General features: G+C 43.6%; 2 protein-coding genes across 13 annotated transcripts; one reads left to right on the top strand and one right to left on the bottom strand.

Annotated features, from left to right (window-relative positions):
- On the bottom strand, positions 1-5,069 carry si:ch211-141o9.10 (probable endonuclease 4). 5 transcript variants are annotated; one of them, XM_040134655.1, is made up of 10 exons: positions 4,920-5,069; positions 4,475-4,573; positions 4,193-4,248; positions 3,603-3,769; positions 3,308-3,517; positions 2,961-3,143; positions 1,569-1,700; positions 1,100-1,204; positions 848-977; positions 1-309 (listed from the first exon to the last, which is right to left on the bottom strand). In XM_040134655.1, the coding sequence occupies exons 4-10, from the start codon at positions 3,766-3,768 to the stop codon at positions 249-251; spliced, it is 987 nt and encodes a 328-aa protein (XP_039990589.1). In that variant the 5' UTR covers position 3,769; positions 4,193-4,248; positions 4,475-4,573; positions 4,920-5,069; the 3' UTR covers positions 1-248. The 5 variants fall into 5 exon arrangements, with proteins under 5 accessions (XP_039990589.1, XP_039990588.1, XP_039990587.1 ...); XM_040134654.1 differs by lacking the exon at positions 4,475-4,573 and having other exon boundaries at positions 4,920-5,056; XM_040134653.1 differs by lacking the exons at positions 4,475-4,573; positions 4,920-5,069 and adding an exon at positions 4,613-4,802.
- tnrc6b (trinucleotide repeat containing adaptor 6B) lies at positions 3,452-23,256 on the top strand. 8 transcript variants are annotated; one of them, XM_040134645.1, is made up of 22 exons: positions 3,452-3,550; positions 6,249-6,335; positions 8,335-8,356; positions 9,097-9,534; positions 9,665-12,727; positions 13,416-13,580; positions 13,877-14,073; positions 14,236-14,310; positions 14,581-14,733; positions 14,946-15,065; positions 15,249-15,374; positions 16,381-16,551; positions 17,022-17,132; positions 17,263-17,467; positions 17,769-17,936; positions 18,145-18,288; positions 18,529-18,672; positions 19,745-19,837; positions 20,455-20,658; positions 21,020-21,087; positions 21,364-21,503; positions 21,602-23,256. In XM_040134645.1, exons 2-22 carry the CDS (start codon positions 6,279-6,281, stop codon positions 22,167-22,169), a joined length of 6,432 nt encoding a protein of 2,143 aa, XP_039990579.1. In that variant the 5' UTR covers positions 3,452-3,550; positions 6,249-6,278; the 3' UTR covers positions 22,170-23,256. The 8 variants fall into 8 exon arrangements, with proteins under 8 accessions (XP_039990579.1, XP_039990578.1, XP_039990580.1 ...); XM_040134644.1 differs by having other exon boundaries at positions 14,530-14,733; XM_040134651.1 differs by lacking the exon at positions 3,452-3,550 and adding an exon at positions 3,996-4,130 and having other exon boundaries at positions 14,530-14,733.
- The last annotated feature ends 1,144 nt before the right edge of the window (positions 23,257-24,400 follow it).

The raw sequence follows: 24,400 nt of genomic DNA, 5'->3' as shown, positions 1-24,400 counted from the left end.
TCTTCCAACAGCACATTTATTCAACTTTTCTACTATTCAACACTCACTCAGTGACAAAGAACATTTCTCGCTGAAACTTTTCACAATGGGATTAACAAACAAACAAATTCTGAGTGTGTTTAAGGACAACGGCCTCCACCACCCATCCACTTTGGTCCTTGAGAAACACTTCAGTTCTCTTATGGGACACGAGCTGTGGTTTTGCAGGGTTCACTTTAGCAGTGCTAATTCTTCAGTAAGAGCGTTTTCTATTTTTTCTCACAGAGGGAATAGAGAAATTCAATCTGCTCAGCATACTCGAATCCTGGCCTGTGGGAAAAGGACGAAACAATCGTGTTACAATTTCACTGCGCAACTTATTTTCTTTTTATTTAAGAGATGCGAACTTGACTTTTAGTCTATATGAAGATCTGATAGAAGCAACTTATCATAATGGCCACGTCTTCTATTTTCATACAGTGCACGTATCTTGTTTTTTTTTTTTAATGTTGTTTTTTCTGTGTTTTTAAAATAAACAAAATAAAGCACTGCAAAAAGTACTGAAGACTCAATCCAGAATATATTAGACCAAACACATCTACGGTATACTTACATCTTAAGATAGATAGTTATTTGGTAATCTTACCCAACTTTAATTGACTAAATAGTTATGACTTTTAAAATCAGAGGCTCAATAGTAATTTGAATCAAATTTTCTAACTTACACTAAAAATAACTCAATTAGGTCTAGATATTCATCTACAATAATCCTACTTTGTGATTTAGGCAGATATATTATTGTGGTTTTCAAGGCTATGATCATATTTATCTCATATAGACAGATTCCTTATCTCTGCAGTTATCTCACCGCCCAGGTGTCTCCAGGATCAGAGGGATATCGTCCAGTCTGGGCTCATTGACAATGTCTCGGAAAGCAGAGATTCCAATGTGACCTTTACCGACATCTTCATGGCGATCAAGGTTGCAGCCCAGTTTACCTGCACATCAGAAAAGATGGAAACAGAAAAAGACAGAGTTTATCAATTGACATGCAAGGGGGTAGAATTCAGAACTACTTGTTAATTGCTAATCTGCGTCTGAATTATTTTTCTAGCTGCACCTTTGGAGTCATTGAGATGGATGGCTTTGAGATAGTGGAGCCCCACTTCCTGGTCAAACGTATTGAGCATGGCCCTCACGCCTCCTTCTGCAGCCAGGTCATATCCTACCAAGACAAGATCAGCACCAAAAAAAAAAAAAAAAAAAAAAAAAACAAACAAAACACAAGCATCCCTATTGACAGTTTCATATTTTAAAAGGCTTCACAGGCTTCTCCTCCAAATCAAAAGCAGCCTTGTTTTAAGCTTAGATATCAAGCAGATTTTAGATTTGTACCGTGAAGAATGAGCAGACTTTAACTAGAGGGAAAATAGGTTTTTCTTGTACAATTAGCTGCCCTTTGAAAGTGGACTGTGTTAACTTGTTAGTTGGGAAGGAAATGGTGCTGAACACCAACTATTTATAGGGACTCTCATCTGTCTCCTACGGATTTTATTGGACAAAAAAGGTCCATCCCTGGTTTCACTTACCTGCTGCGAAGGCATGGCAGGTATCCAGACACACTCCAACTCTGGTTTGGTCTCTCACTTTGTCTATGATGCTCTTCAGCTCAGAGAACTTACCGCCCACCGTGCTGCCCTGACCGCTCATGTTCTCCAACACTGACCACATGGAGGCCAAAGGAAAAGAAGGCACTATCAATTTGATACAGTAGGAGTTATTTAAATGGGTGTATCTCCCTCAACCTGGTACAACACCTGATACACATACTAGATTGATTTGGCTGCTGTTGTTTGTTCCTGAAGCATAGCCTGAGGGAACTTTTTGCTACTGCTTCAGTGTTTTTTCCCCACTGCAATTTATTCTTGTCACATCAGTGGCATTTGGGGTATGTGAGTCATAAAGACTGCGGTCGGTGCCATGAATCACAAGTAATGCAACAGTGGTGTCAAGCCTGCGGTCAGTTTTGCAAAGTTATGTAATAATGCAAAGGTCAATCTGAGGTCAAATAGTTTCATATGAGATGGTGATGTGGTGGAAATTTATTTATTTATTTATTTTACATAATTGACTTGTGGTAGTGAAAAATAAATCCTCCTGGAGAGGTACATAACATATTAAAGCCTGATTTTATGAATTACATGCAGATGGAATTAACCCACTAAAGGAAACTGTGCGCACTGGGCTTGGCTTTGACTAAGTTCTCTCGCTACACTGAGATTCAAATGCTCAATAAAGCAATGTCTTGCAGTACTTCCTATTTCCGCGATGCTCATAATGTTCAGTGTTTGACAAGATCATCCAAACGTGTTATTTTTTGAGGCTGTGTTTTTTAGTGTTATAGGGCAAATATCCCATTAAGTGTCTGTGAGTCAGTGTGAGGTTTCTACTGACTCTCTACCAAGGCAGTACCAACACCACTGACTATCCAACCTCATTCTACTTCTAAGCTCATGTATTCCTTGAAAACTCTTTTTTTATAATAGTGATTAAGGGATCTTTGTTAGGGCTACCACGCTGCTAATTCAACTGAATATGATCTGCTGGAGTAGCCGCATTTGTAATTATGTTTTACAATAATTCCACCATGAACTGCAGATGCATCAGTCACAAATACAGTAAAATTATGTGGCACAGCAAGAGAAAAATCTCTAAAATATATCACAAAAAAATGCATCAGTAAAAAGGAACATCAGTTGCAAGTTGAACCTCATCATCACACAACCAAATACATTTAAAACATGTTTTTAATACAACAGATGGAGTATAGAAACAACCCTTGAGGTGTATCAACACCTCTGACAGTGAAAAATTTCCAGGTATTATAAGCTGCATCGGAAGGGTGATACTTCATCGTACTTCATAGTGCATTGTTACTTTATAGTACTGCATGTTTCTGTTATGCTGTCCACCCCCTGTACCTGTAATCACAGCAGGTGTGTGCTGATGAGCGTGGTTAATGGCGCCTGCTATCTTGTCCACACACTGCTCGGTGGTGATGGAGCCCAGCGAGGAGCCGGGGTGGAAGTTGTAGAGGTTGAGGCCAAGGAGGCTGCAACGGCTGAGCTCATCCACCAACAGGGCCTGGCTCTTCTCAAACACATCTGGGTGCAGCACGTTACACAAACCAGAGGAGGTATGTCAGAAGAGAAGAAGAGACACAGTTGTTGACCAACGCCAGACAAGGGAAAGTAACTGAGAATCAGAGACGAAGGGAGAAAGGTCAAGGGCAGAATTTGAAGGAAAAATCCATCAGTGCAGGACAAACCCTCTTTAGGAGACCCACAGTTCATCAGATAGGACCCATGAGGCAGGATGTGTGCTGGGTCAAACCCTTGAAGGGAAATTTGCTCCCGAAACTTGGCTGCTGCTGTCTGGTCCAGGGCTGGCCTCTTCCATGACCGCTGGGAGCCCAGAAACAGGGCAAAACTGCTGCCACCCATCTCTGTGCAGGACTCCACCGCTTTCCATATCCCACCTGAGGACACATAAAAGAGGCCACACAAGAACTGTGAGTGAGTGTGTGTCTTTTACTTACTTAAGGAGGTGACATTAGACCTTACCTTGAATGCCAACATGAGCTCCAATGTATTTCTTATTTCCACGGTCCTTCCTTCTCCTATCTCCTCTCTCATCAGCCTCCTTCTCCTCAATGTCCTCTGCTTCCTTCTCTCCTCCCAAAGCCTCTTCAGTTTTCCTTTTCCTTGCTCCTCTCTTTCTCGGACCCATGCTAACAAGAGAAAGTTATGAGCAGCTCTTGTGAATTCGCAAATTTAAGCAAAGTGCTGACTGTTCTCTGTTAAGACTCCAGTCGCTACTTTATTAGACCTATTTGGGAGGACTGTTGACCTACGAAACATGTATGGTGGTCCTGAGTTTGACTCTTAAAAGTTTATGAAGGTCAAGAAGCGTTTTTTATGCATCCCTCTCGGTAGGAGCCAGCCAGTCAGAGAGCTTCCACGCAGCTGCCACAGGCTGGCCATTGGAGACGCTTCATACTGAGCAGCAAAATGGCCGCCCGTCAACCGACTGACTCCACAGCGCTTTGAAATTTAAATTCTTCTGCACATTAGGGTTTACACTATTACAACGTTAGTACTTATTTACAAACCAGTAGCTTATTAAGCGTGTATTTTCATCATTTGCCACTTACTTGACTATCTGCTCAGGCGTCGCTGTTCTTGTAGCCTCGACGAATGCCTCAAAAAGCTAAGAAAAAAATCGCACTGAAGCACTTTAGCTAAGCTAGCTAGCAAGCACGCTAGCTTTTCTTCATATGTGATTCTTGAGGTGAGTAGCTGGATATGTGCGTAATATTTCCAAGCGTTTTACCATAGCGTAATTTTCTACATGCAAAATGACTGTAACAACTTTGTTAATGAAATACGACGCCGTTAGCCTGGCTAATTGTAGCCGCTGTCAGTAGGTAGCTTACCCAGCTAGCTAACGTCCGATAGCATTAGCACTGATGTAGCAGTATTTGTGGCTGTGCATTAGCAGAGGTGGATATTTGGCTGCGGGCTTGGTGTATTTGCTGTTTAGGACCGTTGTGTAAACAGAACAGAATAGTTACCAAACTTATGCAGATTGATCTCGTCACTGTCAACTTGTTAAAGTGCTCGCTGTTCTGTGTCTGCGTATTTTATGGGGTGAAACCACTCCTTAATGTTAGCCATCGACGAAATAATTTACCAGCCGCATCTATCAAAATTGTCGCTTGTATAAACTTGCTAGGGCTGGGATGACCTGTGGTTGGCTATTCCGTTTATAACATGGTACAGTTTAAGCGACTTTAACCACCATTATGTCTTTGATTTTCGCGAACGGTTTAACGATTTTTAGCTAGAGAAAACTCGGATCTTCCTATCCTCTTACGTTACCTAGCTAAATGCTGATGAGCTTGTAACAACGTTGACAGCACAACAGGTAAGGCAACATTAGCTGGAGTAGCTTATATCCGTGATTTGAAGGGTAGCTGGACAGAGCTGAATGCAGATCCGACAGCTTGTAATAAGCAGTCTATCTTTCCGGCTTTCTGATCCGCCAGGCTTGAGGTCAGAAATTCTTTAGGTAGGCTGTTGGTTTTGTTTTCCGTGATGCAAGGATTCCTGTCTACTGCAACTGTTATGGCACTAAGCAAAACCGATATCGACTAAAGACAGACACCGTCAGGGCTTAGAAGTAAGTTTATGCATTTAAACTGTCTGTTCATTTATTAGTCAATAAACGGAAAATTTTATTTCTACATGGCAATTTGACCTTAAATATCCTGCAGGATTTTGGTTATTGCCATACTCTAACATACTATTGTCTTAAATAAGTGCATTCCTGGCTACATTACATTTGAGTGACAACATTTTGTAAGCCTATTAGACTGTTAAAACTAAGTTCAATGAACAGTGAATGCCTGCCCATTTATTTTAGTGATTTTTTTTCTTTTTTTTTTTCTTTAGGAAAAGAAAATCTTGTCCCTAAATATCTTCAAAGCTAATAACCCAATATTAAGATAGCAGCACCGTCTATTTGTCAATATTGAGGTATCTGAGAAAAAATATATTTGTTGGATTTGTCCATATCAGCCTGCTCTGTGTTCCTATATTGTGGATCCTAATGACAGTGCATTATTTGGTGTTCTTGGAGTGGAGAAGTTTCTTGTCTCACAGCTGTTAAAGAGCCTAACCCTGGGGATTTGCTCCACTCCATCTTAGAAACAATTAAAGCATGAGCATGGGTCTCAAACCTTCAGCTGGTCACTTGCTATGGTTTCCTTAACCACATGCAGATTCAATCAGTGTGCTGATGAGATGACTAAATCATGCCTCCTGTAAACCGTCTAACTTGGTTGAACCTACAAGTGTGATCAGCTTACAGTATTATGCATGCTTCTGATAGGGATAATTACTGTGTTTGTTGCCCACATGTCCAGCAGTATTCTTAGCTCAAGCACCTGATGGTCGATTCATCCAGTAGAGCATGAAGTCCATTGTCGCTTAAACACATGGGTGAAGCCTCACATGGCCATGATGCAACCCTTATGTTGTCTTTTTCCCGTGATTTTTAGCTGCTGTCATCATTAACTATTGGTCTATGTTTTTGAGCAATGATTTACTTTACAGTTGAAACACTATCTACTCAAAGAAGCACTCAGTGATTTTTAAAATGGTGAATGTGTGGCCACATTTTGTAATGTCCTTTTTTTCCTCTAGAAGAAAGGAGTATCAGGACAGGAGCAGTAGTTCATGGAAGACAAGAAAAGGAAAAAAGACGAAAAAAGGAAAAGGGAAGCCTCTCAGAAGGTGAGCGTGTTCAAGTTCAGCAATCTATTCAAAATTAAACAAAGATTTTGTGTGTTCACACAATATGCTGGGTTGAGCTTCATCACTAAAATACATCTAGATTGGCCAACAATGTTACAAACCAAAGGAGACACTGCTGTCTTTTAAAATAGCATAAACAGTTTGATTCTGTAGGGAACCATATTTGGTTTAAATTTTTGTGATGTTGGGCTTATGATTTGCATCTGTTTCCTGCAATGACTTGCAAACTTCTCCATCTGCGTTCAACACCATTGAACAAACATGTAGCAGCACTATGTCCAACAACAGTTTGATAAGTTTTGAGAAAAAATCATATATATCATATTTAGTTTGGAGTATATTGTTGGCCTTAAATTTTCTGATTAGGTATAATATTTCTGCTTATTTGGGGTTGTGTAGTATTGGGGATGAATTACGACTATACTGTGTTCATATTTTCCACCTGTATTTATGAGAGGTTTACATTTGTATCAAAAGAAAGTGGTTCCATGAATTCTCATGTAAGAGCTTCTCTTGGATGTAAATATTAGTCCAACTACCACTGAGTATAAGCATAGGTAAATCTGGATGTGTGAATGACAGTTTTCAACATAGGGAAACTTGACATGAAAAGATTGTGCTTGTTGCAGTTAATTTTGTCATCCTTAAAGTGTGCCACTGTCTTGTACTAGCTGGATAGATTTAATTCAGATCTACAGTATGTCCTGTCAGATGTTGGTTTATGACAATATGAGAACTTGTAATGTGATGTACTCATATTAGGGCTGGGCAATATATCAAATTAATTCGAAGTACTAGATTAGTAGTAGTAGTAGTAGTAGTAGTAGATTTATCGCAAAATATAGACTACTGCTTCCTCTGCTGTCACTCAAACACCAGCGCAAGAAGTTCTCTGTAGTTACAACAGTAACGTAGGTTGTTGTCATTTCCTTGGAGACGCCTGCAGGTCCGAGCTTTGCCGGTCAGTAATGGCAGCAGCAGTCGCTGAAGATAACGAAATAATACCAAAGACAGGTATTCATATTACATAGGTGACGTGGAAATGGTTCAGTTTTGCAAGGTTTGACGTGGAACAGACCACCATGCTGTGTAAAGTTTTTAAAAACTCATTAGAACTAAAAGTTGCAGCACGACAAAACTATTCCAGCAACTGAAACAAAAGCATGCAGTGGAATGGGAGCAATGTGTGTCTCTGAGATTCTGATGCTAGCTCCCTTCCCAATTCCAAAACCGCAGCAAACTTAAGCTCCCTAATTTTCCAATGTCACCACGAAAGACAAGATAGGTTATTGTTGTTGTTTGTTGGAATTGCACATATACGGAGTATAGTTTTAATAAAGAAAACTATTTTTGAACCATGTTTTCTCTTGAGTTCATGTAGACAGAAAAAAATTGGTTAAAATCGTGAATTATTGTGCCACAAAGGCAGAATAATGGACATTAAAAATGAAACTTTGTCATTCTAAATGGACTAATCTTTTATAACAAATCACCATAATTTCTCTAAGAAAACAAAAGTTTGCATGGGGCACAATTCTGAAAGAATTCATTGACCTGGGATGAGTTTTAAGTTGTCCTGTTTTGAAAATATGAAATGGAACTAATGGGAAGATGACCAAACATTAATGTTTGCATTACGTCTTTCAGTTTTAGCAGAACACTGCTTAAGATATAGCAGGTCTCAACAACTACAGGATCTTGAATGTTTGGAACGATACATTTATTATTGTGGCACACCTAAACTCAGAAGATTTTTTTTTTCTTTATCTAACCACAACCACAGTTTCATTCTTGTAAACCCAATTTTTTCTCCTGTCTTATACCTTCTTTTTCATCTCCTCTCAAATCAAGTTATTTTATAGAAGTTTGACATTTGAAATGAAATGTATTTTTGTCCTCACTTTGATGCGTTTTTTAAATAATTATTTAGCAACTAATGTGTGTGTGTGTGTTTTTTTTTTTTTTCTGTTTATTTTAGGTTACAGAACAAAAAAACAAAGGTAAGCAGCTATGTGATGTATGTATACATGTTAAGATATAGATATTAGGTGTTTGCTATGTTCACCCAAGTTAATCTATCTGTCCTCTGACAATTGATCTATTTTTTTCAGTTTCATTGTATTTGTCTGTGTTTTAAGTTTTATTTCTGTCTGTCTTTTTCTGTATGTGCTTGTTGTTGTTTTGAAAAACAAAAAGGCTTAGACCAACATTCATGAACTCAGAACATCTGCATAAGGGAATTGTTTGTGGTATCTTCCCTTTTCTTTATTGATTTTATACCAAAAAATATGTTTACAATTACAGAAAATTGTTGTGCACTGTTCTCTTAAAAAACTACAGTTGGGTAACAAATTAAAGGAAAGACCAACATAAAGTGTCTTAGTAAGGTGTTGGGCCACAACAAGCTGCCAGAACAGCTTGGCATTGATTCTACAAGTCCCTGGAGCTCTACGGGAGGGATGGAACACTATCTTCTCATTTGGTGTTTTGATGATGGTGGCAGAGAGCGCAATTAACTTGAGTTCTGGTAACTGCAAAGGCCATAGCATATGATTAAGATCACTTTCATAATAATCAAAACATTCAGTGACCCCTTTTGCCTATAAATGGAGACATTGTCATCTTGTTTGTCCACTTATTTCTCAGCTTTTTCCTTTTAATTTGTCATCCGTCTGTACTTGGTTAAATGATGCTTAATTCCCTCCCCTCTGCTTTTCTCTCTGCCTTGCCCTTCCTGCAGTGCCAGACTTGACCAAGCCGGCGTCTACCCAGTCTCCTGCTACTCAGAGCAGCTCTGCTTCCCCCAGCCCTGGACCCACCCCTTCTGCTTCCCCATCCCCAGCCACCTCAGGCCCTGGCCTTGCTGCCACCCCTTCACAGGGTGGCAACAATGCCAAGCGCCTGGCGGTGGCCAACGGACTGCCCACCTCCACCACCAGTTCTTCCTCCACAGCTGGCGGCCCTAGTGCTGCAGGAAACGGCAGTACAAGTAGCGGAGGCGGAGCCCAGGCGCCTCAGCAGCAACCGCGCTACATGCCGAGAGAAGTGCCGCCGCGATTCCGCTGCCAGCAGGACCATAAAGTGCTACTGAAGAGGGGTCAGCCGCCACTGTCCTCCATGCTGCTGGGAGGGGGAGGAGGAGGGGATGGCCCAAATGCAAACATGGCTGCTGTCTCAGGTTAGTGTTAGGAATGCTGTAGATCACCTTTAGAATAGATCTGTTCCATGTAAAGATTATTTACATAATTTCTTTTAACATTTCTTCCTTTTGACCCCTAAAGTATATCCTGTTGGATTTGCTTTTTCAGATTCTGGTGCGGCTGCCTCCTCATTGGCCCTCACCTCATCATCAGTTGCTGCTTCTACTACTACTTCTAATTATGCAAATTCCATGTGGGGGGCGAGCTCAGGCAGCCAGACCTCCTCTCAGGGCAGGGAGAAGGTGATTGTCGATGGCAACGACCTGGAGGAGTGGCCTAGCATCGCTGGCAGTGATGGAGCAGGAGCTTCTTTCACCAGGGCTGGAGGGGGCAGCAGCAACAATGGAATGCCTGTGAACAGCATCAGTGCCTCTGGCAACCAATCCTCACCCACTTCCTCGTTCTCTTTGCCCAATGAATGTATGCAGTCGTCCAATGGTGTGGCATGGGGGACGGCTGCCTCCCAGCGTCATCTTGGAGGAGGTAATGCAGTAGCTGCAGCTGGGCCTCTGCTACAACAGCCCTCCTCACTTTCCAAAGCCTCCGCTGTGCCAGGGAGCCATGATGCCAGTGGCCCCGTTGACGGCAGCAGTGGGATTCCAGGTGCCAACTTCAGTCCAAATGCCAACCCTTCGGCCTGGCCTGCCCTGGTGCAGCAGGATGGGCCCGCTGCTGCAGGGGAAGGAACTCGGTCTTCCTTCCATCACCAGGGCCCTGGAGGGTCTTTGTCTGCCAACAACTCTGCTTCCCTGGGGCTGGGAGGTGGGGCAGTCGGGGTGCTGGGGGGTCACCCACCTTTATCTGTGAATCAATCAAGCACCCATCAGCACCAACTTCACCAAATGCAATCCAGAGACAGAGAGATGGGAGGGGGGAAGTGGGACAGCGAATCAGCGGGACCAAAAATCGCAGGGGGGGAAGGGATTGGGGGAGGAATGGACCGTGGTATGGGAGGAGGCGGGATGAGTGGGGGAGACCACAGTCTTGCCTCCTCATGGAGAGGCCAGCCTTCTTACCCTGCAGCTAACTCCAAAACGGGTGCCTCAAGGACTGATGGATGGGAGGGTGGAGGAGGTGGCACAGGGGGATTCGGAGCTGCTGAAGGGGATAATGGGACCTCGGGTTGGGGGTATCCAAGTTCCACTAGTGGGGTTAATGCTTGGGGCAGTGCTGGAACTGGGGGAAATAGTAGTCAAACCTCTGGGGTATCTCAGGGAGGGTGGGGGTCATCAGAAGTAGGAGGGGAGAGAGGAGTATCTGGTGATTGGGGTGGGAGCTCCACTGGTATTGGAGGAGCTAATCCAGGAGGAGAGGGAATGAGTGGAGCCTGCAGCAGTAACAGCAGCAGTAGTGGGGGAAGCACAGCTGGCAACCCCCCTGCCACCTCCTCGTCTTCCTCAACAGCCACCACTATGACCAGAGCTTGGGACAATCAGAAGGGAGAGGGTGAAACCGGGGAATGGGGTGGGGGAGTAGGAGGACAGGGAGCACAGGGAGGATCTTCATCCAGTGGCGGAAATTCCAGAAACGGGAGCGGACCGAACAGCAGTCAGAGTCGTCCTCGCCGCCAGGCACCTAATGCTGAAGCTGCCTTACAGAACCTGCTAAGCCGGTCTGATTTGGACCCACGGGTCCTGTCCAACACAGGCTGGGGCCAAACACAGATCCGACAAAACACAGCCTGGGATGTTGAAGAACATGGAGGACAGAGTAAAGGTGGATTGCCATCAGCTACATCAAAACACCCATCTTCTCTTGCTGGTTCTTCTCAGTATTCTAGTGGACCCAGGACCCTAATCACTGAATCAGCAGGTCCAGGGGTCAATCCTTCCCTGGGTCCATCTGCTGGGTCTTCCGGAGAGGGCTGGGAGAGCAGCAGCAACAGTAGCAGTAGTGGGGCCTCTCTGTCTGGGAGAGCCCCACCACCTTCAGGCCCCAACATGAGGAATCTTGGCGTCTCACAATCTGGGCCAGTGACCACAACAGGACCGGGTATGGGGTCAGGGGTAATACCAGGACATAACCAGCAGGGGAAGGCTAAAGACTGGGGTGGAGAAGGGATGGGGACTGGGAATGGCCAGGAGGCCAAGGGTTGGGGGAATGAGGAATGGAGAGACAGTGGTAGAGGAGGAAATGGAGGAGGATGGGGCAATCCTGGGCAACAGGGTGACCCAGTGAGTGGAGGCTGGGGAGGAAGTCAGAATGAGAAAGGGGCAGGGGGTTGGAAAGATATAGGTGGGAATGGAGGAGGAAGTGGGTGGGGATCAGGACAGAAAGTTGGGGCAGGTAGGGACTGGGGAGAGCAAGAGTCCAAATCAAATAGTGGAGGAGGGGGATGGGAGGATGAGAGGAAGAATGGAGGTGGAAACTCAGGTGTGGATTCAGGTGTGGGTGGTTGGGGAAGCTGGGATGATAATGCTCCACGGAGAACCTGGGGAGCAGGGGGAGGAGGGAGTGGAGGAGGGGGAATGGGTGTTGTTGGGGGTATGGGGTCCAAACCCCATCAAAACTGGAGTGGAGGAAACAAAATGCACCAGATGCCAAACAGCCAGTTGGGCTCCATCACAGGCCCGCAGGCACAACTGCAACAGCAACAATCACAGCCCCGCAATCAGCATCCACAGCTTCAGCAAGCATTGGACCAAGGGGCTATGCAAGGGGGCGGAGGGAGGAAACCCATCTCTCAAGCCCAGAATCCGAACCAAAGCTCAGGCTGGACCTCGGGGCCCATCCCTGGTGGCCCCGGAGGAGGCGGAAGTGGATCTGAACCAAGTGGCTGGGAGGAACCCTCGCCGCAATCGATAAGCAGGAAGAATGAGATAGACGATGGAACATCAGCGTGGGGAGACCCAACCCATTACAACTACAAGCCGGTCAACTTGTGGGACAAGAACAACACCCCTGCTGGCCAGCAGCTGCATGTTCAGGGTCAGGCCCAGCAGCAGCAGCAGCAGCAGCCGCCGCAGCAGCAGCAGCAACAACAACAACAACATCATCATCAACAACAGCAGCAGCAACAGCAGCAGCAACAGCAGCAACAGCAACAGCAGCAACAACAGCAACAACAGCAGGGACCTCCAATACAGCAGCAGCCTACCAGGCAGGCTGCAGGGCTCGGAGGTAACAGGGACTTCAACACTGGCCATGGACCAGGGAAAGCTTCAGCTATGGGTAAGACATTAGAAACTGAATTTGACTAATATTGTGATTTTTGAAGTTAACATTAAAAATAAAAGAACTTGATTCATACATTTAAAAAAGAAAAATTAAAGTTATCTATTTATTTTTATCGTAATTAAAAGACAGGAGGAACGAAAGATAAGATCTAATTAGCAAACCTGTTTCTTGACATCTGTTTGTCTTTTATGTGTGCTTGCTGAAAAACTGAGACATTAATTGCATCCGCTGTCTTTCTTGGGAATGTTTATATAGCTGTTTTATAGGCTTGTGTTGAAGTTTTGTGTAACTAAGCAACAACTGAGTAATGAAAGATACAGTCGTTTTTCAGCCAGGCACCTGCTTGCTATCTCTGCAGTTTGATCTCAAAAACCACAGTAACGGCAGTCAGCCACGATAGTTTACCTACCTATAAATAGATTTTCTGGAAGTGTGTATTTGCTGGGTAGTACTATAACTGCAGGGAGGATGCTTTGAATTTGGATCAATGTGCCAGACCACATCAAGCCAAAAACTCATCAAAGAAGTACATGGAGGAGAGTTACCATAGGCCTCAGGCTACATAAAATAAAGTTGGTGAAGAATCAGCCTGCATGTGTGGAGTCCAGACATTGGACTTGAATTGAAAGAAATAGTTGTCCTTACTTAAAGTACTCCCTGTGTTGTGAATGTGTGTCTGCAGGTCTGTCAGGTTGGGGTGGTACTTCTCCAACTAGTCCTACGGTAGACAATGGGACGGCAGCTTGGGGAAAGCCTAGTGATACCCCTACTGGCTGGGGAGACCCTGACAATGTTGGAGGGAAGACAACTGGCTGGGGAAACCCTTCTCCCAACCCCATCAAATCTGGTTAGAAAATAAAATAAAAACTAAGCACATTTGTTTAAAAAGCAAACCAACAAAACAACAGCTGAAAATTGGTTTCAACTGAATCTAAACTGTGGGATATCCATACAATCTGATTTGAGGATCTTATGATATGAGATTTGTATTGCTTGTGCCAGGTTGGCCTTTGGGATGATGACATGCTTAATAGTTCGTTAGGAAAAACATGAGAATGAATATCAATTTCATATCTGTTAATGGGAGTAACTGTTTGTTTTTTTTGTTTTGTTTTTTTTCTTCTCCTCCTCCCCTCCTTACAGGTTCAAAGTCTATGCAAGATGGCTGGGGGGACAAAGAGGGCTCTGTGGCAGCCACGCGTCACTCTAGCTGGGAGGATGAGGAGGAGGGAGGCGGCATGTGGAACAGCACCAGCTCCCAGGGAAGCGGCTCGTCTTGGGGACAGGGAAGCAACGGGGGCTGGGGACAGAGCCACACTGGGAAGAAGCCCAGCAACAAGGTGATTGACTTTTAGGGAAAATTAATCTTGACAAAAACAAGTTCAAACTAAGCCTTACGTTTTCTTTAGGTTTTGTATGGCAAATTTCTCTATTAAAACCCTTAGAAGGTAGAACTTTAGAAATCAAAATGATCAATGGCTCATTTTGTATTTGTGTATCAGGGTCCACTGAAGGCTGTCGGAGGAGACTCGTGGATGAGCCCGATCAACAGACAGTTCTCTAACATGGGGCTTCTGGTAAGACAGAAAATATCTTGGTATTTTACACATTACCTGAGTTTTATTGTGACAGGGCAAAGCAGGAAATATTGTAGAATGCTGTGTAATCTTTTCCAGAGCTTTGTTATATAGCCTAAATGTACAGGCATTTAACAGGGGGTAATTTTCTACTCAGTGATGATGGTGCTGTTATTAATGATGGTCATGATCATGATGTTGGCCTTTTCTGCTGGACAGAATGATGATCCCAGTGGCCCAAACATTGACCTGGCTCCGGGTTCTCTCCAGGAGAAAAAGATGGAGGCGGAGAAAAGAGGCATTGGAATGAGTGATTACAATGGAGACATGAGGAAGGGAGGAAGAGGAGGAGGGGGGCTAGCTTATCGTCCACCTGGTTCCAAAGAGGCAGCACCTGGGGATGCTGGGTCCTACTATGACAAGGTAACGCCCCACTGACACCTTAGCAGTCTGTCTCTTACGTCTTTCTTGTGTCTAGATAAAATTTTGTCCTTTTATTACTATTCTTTATTTCCTCTCGTGATTCTACCTTTTCTTCCTGGTCTGCCCCATTTCTCCTCGTTTCAACCCTCCCCCTCCCCCACCCCCCTTCGCCACCGCTCAAATTGGTCTTCCCCTGGCTGTCACTGTGACAGACCTTGCCTTTGACCAATCAGGATGGGTGCCTTGGGGAGGAGGGTCCTTGCTCTCTGTACTCACCACCCACTGTCTACAAGCCCCATTCCCTCTTCAACCACACTATTCCTTTTAGACAAGTAAGATAACTGCTCCTCTTGTTTCTGTCCTAACATCTTTACATTAAATTCTTATAGTTTTCTGTTATTGTAAGATACTCATACAAGTATGCCCCCAAATTCTTCTGTATTAGTGTGTTTTTCAAATGTATTTCTATGCTGTTATGGATTTTCTGAGGTTTAATCTTCCATCTTCAATCACAGGGCGGTCACAGTATCTTTGGCAGTGGTGGAGGGATGGCTCAGTCAAGACACCAGCCAAGTGTCCCAACCATAAACCAGTCCCCAGGGATACGAGCGCAAGTGCCTCATCAGTTCCTGTCACCTCAGGTACTTAAGCTTATGCTTTTACTCTGCTAATCAGTATACTTTCCACCTGATGATATGTTTCATGCTTAGCATTAACCCAGGAAGTACAGTATGTGGGTTGAGTCACTGTAAAAGAGTTTTAGGGTGACTCATCTTTACTGTTTATGTCTGCAACTAAGTAGCCAGAAAAAAAGCTGAATTACTTACGGTGGGAGATTGATTTAACGTTTTGCAACGTCCATTTCTGTAGTAATTACTTGTAAGGGCAATTTCTGTGGCTCTTCTTGTTATGATCAGCTGGTGTTCAGCTCTTCTGAAATACTCAAAGGACTAAAGGAAACCAACATGTTATTTGCTGCTGCTGTATGTTTACAGCCTGTGTTGGCATAGTTCAGTTATTCATGAAGCCAAGAACAAAACCAAAAAAAAAACTCCTATTGTGCGGGAAAATGAAATGGAGACACCCGGGTTTGATGACTTTCGTAGCTTCATGCACTTCACATGCGTTGATTTTTAAGGTGAAAACTTGCAGTGAAGTAACGGTGGAGAAACTTTTATCAGCACATTGCCTCCAATGTGGGATCAACACAGTATATCCAGGTTATGTATGGAGTTGATTGCATACTTCAAAGACTTGTCTTTGTGTTGTGAACGTTCTTACGTAAAGTGTAATTGTCTTATTCTCCTTTGTATGAGCTTACACAACATGGTCCGCTGGCTCTGTGCATGGCGTCTGTTAGTCAGTGCCGTCCCCAGACTGCATAATCACTCTTCAGGACAACATTGATCATGTTTATTGCTTACTTTTAAAGAAAACAAAGTGGGATGCATGTCTTGTCCAGGATTTGAATCCCTTTCATTCACTCAATCTGGTCGAGTCACATGCTAACACCAGCTAACAAGAACATGAAAGAGAATCAATGTTAATCGGGAATAAACACTAAGCTAATGTGGTTGCTGGTGGTTACAGCACCAAAGTGTATCTTTGGTAACAGGTGTGCCTGCCTGCCGTTTGGTCTGTCTCCAGGTGCCAGGCTCTGTGCTGAAGCAGATGCCCCCTCCCAGCGGGAGCGTGGGGGGTGTTGGCGGCGTGGGAGGAGTGGCAGGAGTTGGGGGAGGTGTGTTCCCTCCACAGCTGTCCCCTCAGCATATTGCCATGCTCAGCAGCATCTACCCACCTCACATTCAGTTTCAACTGGTGAGCAGCAGCACAATACATACATTTCTCCTGTTTTCTAACTTGTTTAATAATTTCTTCTTGTTTAATAATCCTCATGTATAGCGTGCGATAGTCAGGACAGATGTAGGATGACTCACCATAAATGATTCTGAACACCCACAAAACCCTTGAAATCAAATCACGCATTCAAATGATTATAAATTGTGGCTTTATTCAAAATCATTCCACAAACTTCTCTAACAGTGATGTATTTAAACAAACTTTTATTAAAGCTGTGACTCACAAAATATTAAGATAATGAAAATTACCTCCTAGATGAGTCCAAAGATTGACACTTGGTCTAAATAACATTCAGTTGACAAATGGGTTTGTCGGTGTAAAGCTTGAAAATTGTTGTGCAGGTTGAATTTTTGTCTCAGTCTCCATTTTGTTGCCATCTCACTCCTCTTTGTTTCTTTTTCTGTTTTGTTCTGTCTGTGTTCGTTCAGGCTTGTCAGCTCCTCCTCCAACAGCAGCAGCCGCAACAGCAGCAACAGCAGCTACTGCAAAACCAGAGGAAGTTCACGCCAAATGTGCGGCAGCAGGCTGACCCTCAGCAGGTACACACGTATATATGTCTTGTATTTAAATTCATCAAACCCCTCACACACACACATATCACACACTCCTTTGTCACCTTTTTTCTTCCACCTTCCAGCTGCTGACTCCTTTTCTGTCGTGTTTCCTTAGTTGGCCAGGATCATGGCAGTGCTCCAGCAGCAGAGGCAGCAGCAGCAGGTCGGGGGTTTAGGCAGCAGCTCGAAACTCTCCCCCTCCCACCATGGTGGAGGTGGCATTGGGGGTCCCAAACTGCCTGTGGCTGATCCCCTGCCCCATCCAGGCCTGGCAGGCTCTATGGCCGACATGCACCATAAAACTCTCGGATCATACTCTGGTAAGCAGTTGTTCCTAGACCGGTTTTATTTAAAAAAAAAAAAAAAAAAAAAATTAAGGAACATAAGCTCACTCATGCCAATGTAGTGTGCATGTACCACATTTCCCAAAGGTCACCTTTAAAGCCACAATCTGTTTAGCACTGCAAAATATTTTTACTTGGATTTTTTGTTGAATAAATTACAGACTTTGGTGGTGTTTTTTTTTTTGTTTTTTTTTTATAGCACCAACTAGATACATGTTAAAACATAATAATCCCCTTCATGTTTGACTGTGTTCTCTTTGTCTCTTCCTATGAGCAGGGTTTGGTTCTGGGGTAAACCTTCCAGGTCTGGACCTGGGTGGTTCTATGGTGGGGGGGCATGGGGGCTTGAAGGACCTAGGGAGTCAGCAGTCCCGTTTCAAATGGATGATGGAGGGACATTCTTCTCCAGAAACATCATCACCTGAGAATGCATTCCATAAAAATGGTGAGCTGCCTTTGATTTTATTTATTTATACATATTTTTCTATGTTTGTTTGTTTGCTTCTTTATACAAACCTTGTGTTTGATAAGACTTGTAATGAATGTGTTTAGGGAGATACAGTGTTAATGGAATTAGATGTGAGGTCATGTTAAGGTGATTTGTGAACAGTGATTTAATAATATATTGTCATCACCCTCTGACAACCTCCCAGGTCCTGTTACCCCAATAAAGATGCCAGGGGGCTCGCCCTACTCTCAGTATGACATGATGGTTGGAGACGGGCTGGGTGACAACTGGCATCGCACCCCAGGCAAGATGGTTAACAAGCCTACTACCACGCCCAGCTGGCCCCCTGGTTAGTGACAAGTTAGCGTTGAAGTGATAACCTGAGCTAGAGGATCCAAAAGGGTTTAAAAAAAGATAATGGAGAAAAAAGAATTCTGTGTGTTAGTAGGAATGTGTTCTCTTTAGGTCTAAAAAAGTTGGAGTAATGACCTGTGGTGTTTCTCATGTTGAAGTGTTGATTATTCAGTATTGTATTGTGTTGCCTTTTAACAACTGGCTGCAGCAGCACTCATGTGTGTTCCATCTTTAGAGTTCCAGCCTGGTGTGCCCTGGAAGGGGATTGACCGCGTCGACCCTGAATCTGACCCCTACATGACCCCAGGGAGCATGATGGGAAATGCAGTGTCCCCCAGCCTCAATGATACTGAGCACCAGTTGTTACAAGACAATACAGGTAAGCATTGGTCTGGTGACACTGCTTGAGTACAACAGTATCTAGCAGTTAATTTAACTTGTCATTTAATTATTTGTTTTTCTAAGCTTCTTGGGGTTGTTATGTTTTTTAAGTTTCCAAATTTCTTGTGTTCACTCTACATATACATTAAAGCAAATTGAAGAATTTACCATTAGTAAGGAGAGACTTCTGCTATAGAGTTGGGAAATGGGAGGGACTGTTGAGACAATGTTGCTTGGCTCACATCCAGAGAAGTTTTACTGCTTGGATGGGCATGAAACTCTCCGTGATAAATCATCAGTGCAGAAGATTAAGATCTCTGTTCAAAAATATCTGGTCTGATTAGAAAAGTGGAATTACAGGCCTGTCTGTGTACAGAACAACTTCAAGGTAGACGATTCTGCTTTGAAGTTGTTATACACTTGATTCATAAGATGCATTTCAGCGAGAAACATCCAGTCACTGTGTGTAAAGTTCTGTTACGTGTGCCACCAACGGTGGGTAGAAGCTTAAGATGACAGTGTTGAGAAAAATGAAAACAACAATCTGCAGCTTAAATCTATTCACTTATAAATTCTGGGTCTATTTGGGATGAATTCAGCAGTTCAGCAAAGCCTCACTGAGTTTGTTACCACTCTGATTTGCGCCTCTGACTGGCCTCTTCGCCATGGCAGTGGTGGGTGAGGCTCAAAATTACAGACAAAACATGAATTCTCAGGAACAAAGGTGAAATAATGAAAACTGGTGGCCATAACATAAACTCATAGGATCATCACATCATCCGAGAGAGTTCCCTGTGGTTCTGTGTTCATTAACGTTAAGGATATTGTTTAAAGAAAATATTGAAATATGAATGCAGAATGGAAAACACTTCCCAAACCAGTGTCCCCTGCCACTATGCAACTCCATTTTATGGTCTGTGTCAGCTGCTATAAAAACTAGAGGTTTATTAGCACATAAACAGGTCTCCATAGATGTGTACAAATTCTTTTTGTTGGAATAGTTTTATAGTTTTTAGTCATTCAGCGATGAAATGATTTCTAACACTGCTGGTTGGTGTCTTTGTTTGCAGATTCCACCCCTCCCCTCAACACCTTGCTGCCTTCACCTGGTGCCTGGCCCTACAGTGCCTCAGACAGTCCCCTCAACAACGCACACAACTCAGGTAACCATACACGAGCACGAGCACGCGCACACACACACACACACACACACACACTGGGCTGGTGTGTTGCTTTGTCTTGACTTTTGTGTTTCTCACTCTCATGTTGTCCCTGTCTCAATGTCTTTTATTTAGAAAAAAAAGTCAAAGTTTAAGTAATGAAATGTTTGGCTACTAATGAGGGCCAGTTAAACATGTAGTAAATTAGAACTGATTAGAATTTGCCATCTTCATTTGACTTGGATTTGAAAATTTGTTAGCTAATGCCATAATAATTGAACCTGAAATCACTCACTCAAAACACTTATCTTAGAACTTTTATTTTAGAAAGAATTTTATGTAATTTTGTAATTGCAGCCGCTTGGCTAGTTTGTAGTCAAAACTGGACTGCATGCTTTCCTTCCATGTGAAACTGACATAATTACAACACATATTAGTAATCCCACAATGTGAGCTTGCTCAACCTTCAACGTAATGTCTTGTCTTTGTCCTAACTGTTGATTGTCTTGGTCTTGTCTGGATGTCGACTGACACAGCCCTGATTATCATCAAATATGGATTTTACATTTACCTGTATACCACCCCTTCATTTACTCAGTCACTTTTCTGTCTCCCTACAGCAAAGTACACAGACTACAAGACCAGCTGGCCCCCAGAGCCCATTGGACATAAGTCCTGGAAAGCCAGCCGTGGCAGCAGCCAGACCCAGCTGTCCCGCCCACCTCCAGGACTAGCCAGTCAAAAGCAGCCATCGCCTTCCCCTTGGTCAGGAGGAGCCCCTCGATTGGCCGGCAGGGGCTGGGGCGGTGGCTCAAGCACCACTGGTAATGAATGCCCTAAGGCATTTTTCATGTTGTTTTGGTCACAAGGTTTTCCCTTTTCCTCATTGAGGCACAGCACTTGTTGAAATATTCAGCTGATTGAAATGTCCACTGGAGATAAAAAAAACAACAACAACTGGTTCTGATTGCTGAGATACAACACAGCGCTCTTTTAAACATAAAGGTCCATTTATATTTTATGTAAAGAGCAACCCTTCCTCGGTTAAAGCAGTGGAGAAAGTTATTTATCATTTATTGCATTTGAGAAGCTGTGGGGAAAAACAGAGTGGGGCATGTGTTTACAGGGAATGTGGAGAACTGTCACTCAGATTTTTTTTTCTTTCTCTTTGCTCTCTCTCTGCAGGCTCGACCTGGAGTGACGGCAGCTCTCGGGAAAGCTGCTGGTTGGTGCTCAGTAACCTCACACCACAGGTACACACACAAACATACACATTTTACAGATAAAACTACTGTGGGGAAAAAAACTGAGAAAAATTCTATTCTTAAAATTTGTGGTTGTGATGTTATGGAGCTGTGATTACCCTACTGCATGCATGAAGTGGAGATTAAACAAGCCTGCCACTGTTAGTCATAGAGGCACATAAAAGTAAAGACACATGGAAACACTGCTCTGAATTTCATACCTAAGCCCATCACTATCACTCTCCCTTTTATATTCACCTGCGTCCATCCTGTATCTTCCTTCAGATTGATGGCTCTACACTGAGGACCATCTGCATGCAGCATGGCCCCCTGCTGACCTTTCATCTTGGCCTGACCCAGGGCACAGCTCTGATTCGCTATGGCTCCAAACAGGAAGCAGCCAAGGCCCAGAGCGCACTCCACATGTAAGACTCAGTCTATAGTTTTTATAACTTCATTATATTATCACTCTCATGTCATACATCATTTAAGAGAGACTGAGAGACTTTTTTGTTTTTGCCAGGTGTGTTCTGGGTAACACCACCATATTGGCGGAGTTTGTGAGCGAGGAGGATGTGGCTCGCTACATTGCACATTCCCAGGCCGGAGGAGCGGGTAGCGGAGGAACTACAGTCGGCTCTACAGGCTCCGGGCCTACGGCAACCTCCGTCGTGGGGGCTAACGGTAATGGAGGAAGCTGCGAGAGAGGTGGAGCAGGAAGCAGCAGCGGGGGAGGAGTAGTAGAAGGAGGAGCCACAGCTGGAGGAGCAGGAAGTGGAGGAGCTGGTCCTTCGAGCTCTGGATGGCAGAGTCTGGACAGCACAGGCAGCTCATCGGACCAGTCTGCCTCTCAGGGGCCCGGGCTGGGTATCTTCGCCCAGTGGAGCAGCAATGGAACCGGGATGGGTGGGGCTGGAGGTGTGGATGCCGGGAGGCAGGGCCTGTGGGGGGGGATGGGTGGGATGAGCGGGGCGGGGTACCCCAGCAGTAGCCTCTGGGGTTCCCCGGCACTGGAGGATCGTCACCAGATGGGCAGCCCCGCCTCACTGCTGCCAGGGGACCTGCTGGGCGGGGGGGCCGACTCCATCTAAGGGTCCGACTGACACACACACATTTTACACCCAAGTTGTAATACATGTGTCAAACTCTGTACTTATTTACACACAGAGATGACGTGAATTAAAGCTACACTGGTCATCCAACATGCAGACACTCAACATTCATACTACAAAAAGGCTACATTCATTATTTTCACACATACCCATTAACTGCTTAACTTTAAATGAAGACAACAGTAAAACTTGAACCGGGGAAAAAAGTGAAATCCATTAAACTCTTTAGGACTCAACTGGATAGCTCTTTGTCTTTTTACTCCAAATCCCATCATCTGCATTCAGAGACCCGATCACTCAGGCATGCACTGTAGACAGGCTCAGCCAGAGTCGTACAAGTCAACAAGTTTAGCTATTGCTGTTTTTAGTGTGCCACAATTTTTTTTTCTTTTTTTTTTTTTTTCTTTTGTATTACTATTTAATGGTCGAATCTCAAAATTCAGACTTGCAGACTGAGCCCTTGTAGACCTAGCAGGCGAACTTCTGAGTTCTCATGTTTGGAAGCTTGAGAGTGGGAAGGATCTGGAGTTTGTTAAAAAATTTGGGACATGCCACACTACTGAATCAAATGGACGATCAGCAACCTTTTGAGATCTGGAAAAGGAGAGTGTTTTTAGTAGGTACCGACACCTCTACCTTGGTGGAAATATGCCATCAACATGGGACCCAGGGTAAAAAAAAAAAAAAGAAATTAAACAAAAACAACATTAGCCAAACTTGCACTATATGCCTTTGGGTTTGTTGTTGACACATCCTCCACAAATCCCTCCATTTTTGAAACAGAGCTACAACACAACAACTACACAGACCTTACAGGACAACTAAATGTTACAACAGCAGTGGCCTTGGCTAACACCCAGCGGCCGCCCGCCCACCATGTCAGCAGCATCACACCTTCTCATCAGTTACACACTGCTCTTATATTTGACAAGCAAAATTGTATCTCCTTGTTGATGTACGTCGGTTGTTTTGCATTATTTTTTCTGTTTTAAAAGAAAAGATAAATATGTGAAACTTTGTGGAAATCCAGAGATGTCTTCTTTTTTTTTTTTTTTTTTTTTTTTGGTTTTTGCCCTTCAAACACTGACCTCGCTATTGTATTTTTTCTTACTCGAGAAATCAAGTTGGTTATTATATATTGTCATGATGTTAATGATGACTATGATCACTTATTTACTCGCTGTACAAGGTGCCCTCCTGCCTGCCTGTGTTTGCATGAAAGGAGTGTTGACAGTATGACCGAATGGAATGGAGGAGGATGTGATGATGATGATGATGATGATCGGGAGTGTCTGTGTTATTGCTACAATGTTGAATGTTTTTTTTCTTTTTTCTTTTTTTCTTTCCTGTCCATGAGAGATTCATTAGAAGTGTGTGTGTGTGTGTGTGTGTGTGTGTGTGTGTGTGTGTGTGTGTGTGTGTGTGTGTGTGTGCGTGTGTGCTTTTGAACACTTATCTGCTACAGTCAGGGAAGTGAATAGATGTTAATCTGACAGCTTGCATGTGAGAGAGAGGGGGTGTGTGTTTGTGTGCGTGTGGATGTATACACCTTTGTGCGCTGACTGTCCGACTGTTGTGATAGCTAAAAAGTTCAAAAACATTGGCACTATTGCATATGTCTCTTAAGTTGTGTTTTTTAGCAGCATTTTGTTCCTGTTTGTATTTTTTTTTTCTTCTGTCAAATGCAATAAGAGAATGATATTTTGTTTTTAAGACGAAGCAACCAACTGAAGGCATTTCTGTTAAGATGCCAAATCCTACCATACCAAGCTGAGCTGGAACAGTGTTTTACAGACACGTTAAAGACATTGCATATGTTTTACTGTTTGTTTGTTATTATGTATCAATTTAAATTAAGTCGGTCTTTATTATCACTCCTGTTCAGGATGTTTTCATTTGTTTCAGATGTTACAAAAAGGAGAGGAAATTAATTTAAAGCAGAAAATAACAAGATAATAAAGGTTGAATTGAAGTCTGTGGTGGTTTGTTGTTTAATCTGCACGATCAAAGTGTTCACAGTTGACCTATAGGAAGTCAGGTGTTCATAGCACATTTTCCTTTGCTGTTTCAAATGCCAACCATCTCATGAATTCACATGTAATTCCTGTGCTGTGGGAGAGTGAAGTCAATAGGACTGACTGGCAATGCAGCACTGTTCCATACACAGTGAATGGCCCCACGACTTGAGTATAGTGTTTATCTTGCATCTG

Source organism: Xiphias gladius, chromosome 9 (assembly GCF_016859285.1).
Source record: "Xiphias gladius isolate SHS-SW01 ecotype Sanya breed wild chromosome 9, ASM1685928v1, whole genome shotgun sequence".
Lineage (NCBI taxonomy): Eukaryota > Metazoa > Chordata > Actinopteri > Istiophoriformes > Xiphiidae > Xiphias > Xiphias gladius.
This window is presented reverse-complemented; position numbering and strand designations above follow the sequence as displayed.

What these genes read in the sequence shown, in the direction of transcription:
- tnrc6b (XM_040134644.1), top strand. Translation starts at nt 6,279, where the DNA reads ATGGAAGACAAGAAAAGGAAAAAAGACGAAAAAAGGAAAAGGGAAGCC. An exon ending in AGCAGGCTGACCCTCAGCAG is followed by an intron (nt 17,133 to 17,262) that starts GTACACACGTAT and finishes GTGTTTCCTTAG; the next exon opens with TTGGCCAGGATCATGGCAGT. An exon ending in AACTCTCGGATCATACTCTG is followed by an intron (nt 17,468 to 17,768) that starts GTAAGCAGTTGT and finishes TCCTATGAGCAG; the next exon opens with GGTTTGGTTCTGGGGTAAAC.
- si:ch211-141o9.10 (XM_040134655.1), bottom strand. Translation starts at nt 3,768, where the DNA reads ATGGGTCCGAGAAAGAGAGGAGCAAGGAAAAGGAAAACTGAAGAGGCT. An exon ending in CTGTGGGTCTCCTAAAGAGG is followed by an intron (nt 3,144 to 3,307) that starts GTTTGTCCTGCA and finishes TGCTGCACCCAG; the next exon opens with ATGTGTTTGAGAAGAGCCAG. An exon ending in ATCCTGGAGACACCTGGGCG is followed by an intron (nt 310 to 847) that starts GTGAGATAACTG and finishes CTTTTCCCACAG; the next exon opens with GCCAGGATTCGAGTATGCTG.